General features: G+C 36.8%; 1 protein-coding gene across 3 annotated transcripts in view; it reads left to right on the plus strand.

The window, feature by feature from the left end:
• PTPN21 (protein tyrosine phosphatase non-receptor type 21) overlaps nt 1-6,791 on the plus strand; it is a 71,182-nt gene extending 64,391 nt beyond the window's left edge. For 2 of the 3 annotated variants that reach the window (XM_082853637.1, XM_082853638.1), the window contains one exon: nt 135-6,791. In XM_082853637.1, the coding sequence (XP_082709763.1) occupies nt 135-263 (129 nt within the window). In that variant the 3' untranslated portion in view covers nt 264-6,791. The remainder of the gene's footprint in view (nt 1-134) is intronic. The other variant, XR_014326713.1, reaches the window with a different exon arrangement.
• The last annotated feature ends 390 nt before the right edge of the window (nt 6,792-7,181 follow it).

A 7,181-nucleotide genomic window follows, 5' to 3' on the forward strand; every position in this document is an offset into this window, starting at 1 on the left:
TGGGCACAAGGCCAGGGAGGAGAGGGACCTAGTGACCTGACAGCTCTTTCTGAACATTTGCCACATTTCTGCTAGGACGCTCGCTCCCCCCCTCAGGGTGTGCATTACCCTCATCACTGCTTCTCTCAATCTAGGTGCTGGACATCCCACGGGTGCTGGACATGCTGAGGCAACAGAGAATGATGATGGTGCAGACCCTCTGCCAGTACACTTTCGTATACCGAGTTCTCATTCAGTTCCTGAAAAGCTCAAGGCTCATATAAGCTCCCACAACTTCCTACGGGGACCCGATCATGTGAAGCGTTTACAGCGGGAAAAAAGTGCTTGCCAAACTCATGCTCCCTCCTCCACTCGGTGCACGCGGAATGCTACATCAGGACGTAAGTGACGGGATGAATGGTGGCACATGGAAGGAAGTATGCAGAGCACAAGGCTGAAGAGGGGGTTTAACCTGGGAAAGATGCCGAAGAGGAAGGACTTGGTTCTGAGGGCGTTGCCCTGCTCTGATCTGTCCGATTTGCAGTACTTGCACACATTTGGGGATTGTATTTTCTAGATAATCCTCTATTGCGCTGAAGCTACGCTGGGCAATTCTGGCAATCACTAAGGCGTATAGGTTTCTATCTTAAACTAGTTTTTGATAATGGAATTTTATTTTATGACTAAAATATTTGGAGTTTTCTTATTAAGAAACTGAACTTTCCATGGGGATGATCCACAGATGTGAGTAGTTCCTATATAACTTTGTATTTAAAACTATGTTATTATCTTTTGTTATTTTAAAGAAATCTTGGGTACTTAACAATGTAGTTACCAAACCCCAAGCTACAAGAAGAATCTAAAAGTGTTATTTTGAAACATAGAAAACATTTTTATATTCAGAAAATTTTTTATCCTAAAAATTCTATATATTTGTACCTTCTGTATTTTCTAAACAAGAGTTCAGCTCATTAAGGTACTGAGATGAGTCAGTTAATGTAAGTTAAAGTTGGGAATGAAGGCACATTATTTAAAATGTATGAAAATAATCAGATTCACTATTTTTTTTCAGTATTATTCATAAACCCAAATGAGTTTGATTTTATTGGTTGAAAATGAAGTGAAAAACAGTTGCATAAGATGGTTTTAAGCACTTTTTGTTGTTGAAAACAATAAATCTGAGTTTTTAATATATGTGTTGCTTTATAGGTGAAACAGTAACAACGGACATATTGAAAGTGTTTTGGAAGAGATCAGGAATGAGTATGTAGGATGACTAGGACAAGAGTAAGTGCAGTGTACATGCAAGATGGTAAATGCAAGCTGCCTTTGTCTTTACAGAAAATGCAGTGTTATATACTCAGACTGAGATGCTGGCATGGAGAGTGGGGGGCTTGGGAAGAGTCTGGGGGCTGACCTCCCGAGGAAGGTATCCCCAGGAAATTCAGGGCCCATCACTGGCAGTGACTCGCTGTTTCCTTGAAGTTCTTCCACCTGCACCTCTCTTCTTTTTTTTGACAAATCAGGTTTATATGATGATTAAAAGAAGCCTTGGGGCTTCCCTGGTGGCACAGTGGTTGAGAGTCCTCCTGCCGATGCAGGGGACACAGGTTCGTGCCCCGGTCCGGGAAGATCCCACATGCCGCGGAGCGGCTGGGCCCGTGAGCCATGGCCGCTGAGCCTGCGCGTCCGGAGCCTGTGCTCCGCAACAGGAGAGGCCGCAACAGTGAGAGGCCCGCGTACCGCAAAAAAAAAGAAGCCTTGAAGAGGCTTTATTTTCTTTTGGTTGAAAGAAGGGAAGTGTTTGTAATAGTCTTACCTCATCTCCCAAAACCGCAGCCCAGACTTGCGGGGCCCCCAGAGATGACTGTGGTGTTCAAGATGTACCGGAACTTTGGCTCCTTAATCATTTAACTTCACACCTGAGGTCAACTTTAGCTCCGCTCCCCCCAGTCCCATGTAGGCCCATCCCAGGGGGCAGGACCAGGCCAGGCTGGCATGGCCTGGTCACATGGGAGCTGAAGAGGTAAGGAAGGACGAACTGGTCCGTTTAGCTGAGCAGCCATCTCTTTCTTCCTTCTTGAGGCTGCGTCTCCACAACATAAGAGTTTCTGAAATGTCAAATCCAGGATTATTTCCCCAAATTACAATATCCTAGGGATAGTTCTGATTCCCGTGTTAACTCCTAAAGCAGTTTAACTCATTATTGTCACCGCTAAGTGTGTGTCATTAGCTGTAAATCAGGATTTCCTTTATACAGTGTGTGTATCTGCCGAACTCTGACCCAGAAACCAAACACCTGAGAGGAAAATTCAGACGGTATTGATGAAAATGAATATTGAAAGTGGGCATGTTTCTCACTTGGGAACAAAGAATTGATCTTAAATCTAAAATTGTTTAAAGAACAATAGACCCAAGTGCAAATATTCCGGAAGAGCTCCTCAGGAGAATGGCATAAGAGTTTTTTATTGTAATATTTCCCATCTCCACACCCTGTAGAGTATTTCTGATGCTTTTTTTCTTCTATGGTACGTTTTTTAAAAAATGCTTTTCTGTCAGGTTTAAACATTTTGAAGTGTCCCATTGACAAGAACATACTGTAAAACAAAATCTAAAGAGTAATATATGGTATGTTTGTGTTCCTGTTGTAATAATTTGATTATAAGAAGATTACTTATGAGGGCTAAATTACACTGTGTAAATGTCACTCTTAAAACTTGCATGTTTGTCATAGCTTTAAGACCCATGTAATTTTTTTGTGTCCCTTTTGAATTTTTAAACTTTTAATTAACAGTTAGTGAATATGAAAGTATTTCTGAATAAAAATAAATCTACATTACTAGACTTTGAAGTAATGTGATTTTCAAGAGCAAACTGTAGAACAATGAGGTTTCCATAGGCTCAACTATGTCTGAGTTGAGGATGTTCTGTCTGCCAGACTTACACAGTGCTTCAGTATTTTAGTGTCTTTTAGTTCGTTGATATTCTTAATTTCATATCAAAATTACCCAAATATACATTTTCACAAAAAGTAGGTTATAAACCAGTGTTTTCCACTGATCATTGTTGGCATCTCTGGCATCAGTTTTCCTGATTAGTGGACTCTTTTGATAAAATACTCTAGTTGGTAGTTTTGAACACAGGAAGTATTCATTTTAGAGTATGATTTGAAATGTTAATTGCAATCATTATTACATATATTCTTCTGGAACATCTACTGTGAAATATTCAGAAAACCCTAGAATTTAGCCTTTAAAACATTTTGGCAGGATTAAAACAGAAGCTGTGCTTCCTTAGAAATTCCCAGAAAGATAACGGGGTTAATTGGGTTGATAAGTTAATGTTCACAACATTAAGAAAATATAAATGTCCATATTATACATAATATGAAACTTTACATGTATTAAAATATAAAGAATTACTGTTTATTGTAAATCATTTAAAAAATCAGACATTTTAAAGGAATTCTTTTAGATGTAAATTTAGGGAATTTGCTTTCCATCAAGATTTCATGTGGAATAAGCTAAACCATCTCTTTCCAGTTTAAAGTTTATTTTAATAATCTAAATTGGAGGGGGCTCTTTTTTTGAACTGAGGGATAGACATTTCAAAAATAGAGGAATAGATACTTTAGGAATTTGCCTGGGAAAACAATTCTCGAAAGAACATGAATTTTTCAAATTCCTGAGATAAGGGCTCCATTTACCCTAAGTAGCTATAATTACTTATACAAAATGAGGAAAAATCAGAAAGTCTGGTTGTTTAAGGTTTGCATGTGTTAGGGGTGGGTGGATAGAGGATTTCAGAACACATTTGAAGGGGTCCTTGGGTTGTTAAAGTGGCATAGTTTTCTATATAGTTCAGGTAGTTCCCAAATAAGAATTAATGCTCTAAAAGGTCAGATATATGTTAAATTATTGAGAGTATTGTTTACAAGGGGAAATGTTGCTATAAGTCGGTATCAACTTTCTTGGTTTGCCCTCCCAAAGCTTATTTAAACCACAGGGGCTCTGAAAGGTAGACAGTGGTGGTCACCTCCCCGTCATCCATACTCTAAGAAAAATACACAGCAGCTTTCCTCCCTACTGCACCCTGCTGGTGAGAGCACAAAGCATTCTCTCTGGGTCTGCCGGGCAGTGGGGACAGGGCCTCAGCAAGCAACTGGAGTCAGATTGATCCAGTGTTCCATGAGAGAATTCCACATAACGTTAATGCCCCATCATTTGCCTCAGAAACTTGAGTGGCACATGAAGAGTAAGGAACAGCATGGGATATATGATGAAGATGAGCAGGGATGCTGCCTCTGAGACTGCCTGTGAGGCAGGGCGGGGTGAAGGAGGATGAATTGGCAATGCCTCCCCGTACCTTTCCTGTTTCCGTTTACGTATCTACCTTTGGATTGTCACTGGCCTGAAATGGGAAGTAGAAGATGGATCAAGAAGGAAGTATAAGGTCTGCAGCACCCAGCTGAGGAAGCAGCAGTTCCAAGGCAAATATTCCCACGTAAAGAGTATCTCTAGGTCACATGTATATGATTAGGGCCTGGCTGCACATCATATTTCCAAAAATGTTTAAATTAAACTACTTAGTTTAAAAAAACTAGAGTAAATCTGAACTTTGTCCAATATGTTGCTGGGTTAAGAAAGGTAGTAACCATATACTTATTTTAAATTATCCTTTAGTATTATAAATAAGTATAAATGAGTGATAAGAAAGGAGTAATTGTTTGAACTACCTGTAGAACTAACAGTTTGGCTAACATACTGTTCCAAATTTTTGAAAATTACTTATTAGGTAGATATTTTGATCATTATTCCTTCCATTAAATATGACTGTGGTGTGTCATATAAAAGGACCATTTAAAATCTCAAAGATGCTTTGGCTTTGAATCTATAATATAGTGTACCCATACTGGCTATAGCAGTACATGATTCCAGTGTAATAAATCTGCAATTTTAAACTGAACTGGTAGGGGGTTTTTAAACTGTGTATGAAGACCAGTACTTAATTTTGGTTGTCACTACCGACATTTTAAGTGCTCCTGTGTAGTTTAAATTCACACTCTAAAAGCTTGGTGAAGAAAAGCTGTACAGTATTCACTCTTAGGAACAGGTCTGTGCTACCAAAGAAATTCAGAAGGTTGGATTATCTGCGTTATCCGGACCATGAACCTGTCGATCCTCATTTTTGGGGGTAGGTTGATGAGACTAGTACAGATTTAATGGTAACTGGCTTTTCACTGCCACCTGCTCATTTATCAGCTGAGGAAAACTGAACAAGTAAATGGGAAATATAAGTTCAGTTACTCATTTTTCATAAGAGTGCAAGTATCGCAGGTCAGACTGCTATCATAAATGGTGAGACTGTCCAAACATTTTTTTCCAGAAATTTATTAGAAATCACATGAAAGTAATGGACCATTGAATGAGACAAATCTTTTGTTACTTACTTTATAGTAATATTTATTGAAATGTAATTTAATCTTAGAGTTAAGTGTCCAAAAAGGATCTAATGGTTTTGTAGTTTTACTGGAATAATACCACACTGGTTCAGTCTAAAAAAAAACCTGATAAAAAGTAAATATTCTCCAGAGGTGACAAACCTATTTCCAGACAGATTTAATAAAAACAAGATTAAAAGTAATACAAAATCTTAAGCCCACAAAACAAAAAGGTGAAATAAAAAAACAAGGAAAAAATGCTATAATTTGTGACACCTTTTAGATTAGTAGTGCTCTAGTGGGTTTTATTTGCATAGTTTGGTTTTGTGACCCAATAGAGGAGTTGAAGTAGTTATTGTACAGGGATGATTCTTAATGTTTTGAAGATTTTCTGTTAGTATCAGTTTAGACTCTCCATATTAGATTTTTTTTCATTTCTATATTAAAAGTAAGCAGCTTAATTTCTTGTAGAATTGAGCTATTACACAATTATCAGTGTATTCAGTTTCTAAACAACACATTGAAAATGAGAAAGATAAAAATATTTTTAGAAATATTAAGCCTTAAGAAAACTTGGTTGCACAGTAAACCTTACTCAAAAGATTGGCAGTGGGCCATTAGAATATATTTTTGCTTTTTACTGTATTCTCAAGTAATTTTTTACATTAAAATATAAAACACTTAGTTTGTATCATGCAAATGTTAAATATTTTCCTATAAAAACACCTTAATGTTTCACTCTTTTGTGCTTAAAAGAGGGAGATATTTTGAATTCTAATGATGCTATTTAGTTCAGATGAAGAATTACACTGCAACAGAACATAAATTTGTTGTATATTTCTTTGTTAAAAACTGAAGCAATCCAAGCCCTACCCTATGCTAGCAAAGCATAGTTTAAAAATGAATATCTAGATAACAAGCCTATTTAAATAAAAATTCCAACAGTAAATATGACTTCATAGTCCTAAGAAACTTAAAAATTTGGAGAAAATGTTTATGAAATACATTTCCTCAGAAAGTTGCCCTATAATTCAAACAATGCACTGGGAATTCTACCTTTTTGAAATCAGGTTGTATACATAGTTGTCTAGTATTTTCTAGTTTAAAAAGCAATTTTATGTGCTACTGTCTGATGATCAATAATGTAAAAACGTATAATCAGAAGAGCTTAAATCTTCTAAACTGTCATTGGTTTATAAAAGTGTGTACATTTAATGGGCAAAAAAGTTTGAATGAATGTAATATATGTGAAATGAATATATTATAGTCTATTTTTGCCATAAAAATAAATATTGAAGCAAGATAAGATTTGTGTGTGAATAGTTCAATTAAAGCTTTTTTTGTTTGTTTTGTTTTATAATTTTAGATCTGATCGCAAAGAGGCATATAATTAGTCCCATTTCCCCAGTGGGTTATTTTAAATTATGTTCCAGACAATAGATGTTTCTTTTAGTCGTTGTCAGTCTGTCGTCACACATCTCTACCATCATCAATCACTTACGAGTTAGAATGCATCTTATCAAAACAGCCAACTTCATTAATCAGGACATTTGTGGAACAATTAATATATTTGAAGAAAAAATATTTATGTACTTCCCAGCAGGTTGGCAGAGCTCCTCACACTATCATCCCTGTAGTGGAACTTACTGTTATTGGTTGAATGTCCACTTCATTTATTAGTGGGGTTGTTTCTGGACCAGCAACATTGGAAACTTGTTAGAATGCAGATTCTTGAAGTACATCCCAGGTCTGAAAATTCTGA

Source organism: Leucopleurus acutus (assembly GCF_964270905.1).
Source record: "Leucopleurus acutus genome assembly, chromosome: 1".
Taxonomy (NCBI): Eukaryota; Metazoa; Chordata; class Mammalia; order Artiodactyla; family Delphinidae; genus Leucopleurus; species Leucopleurus acutus.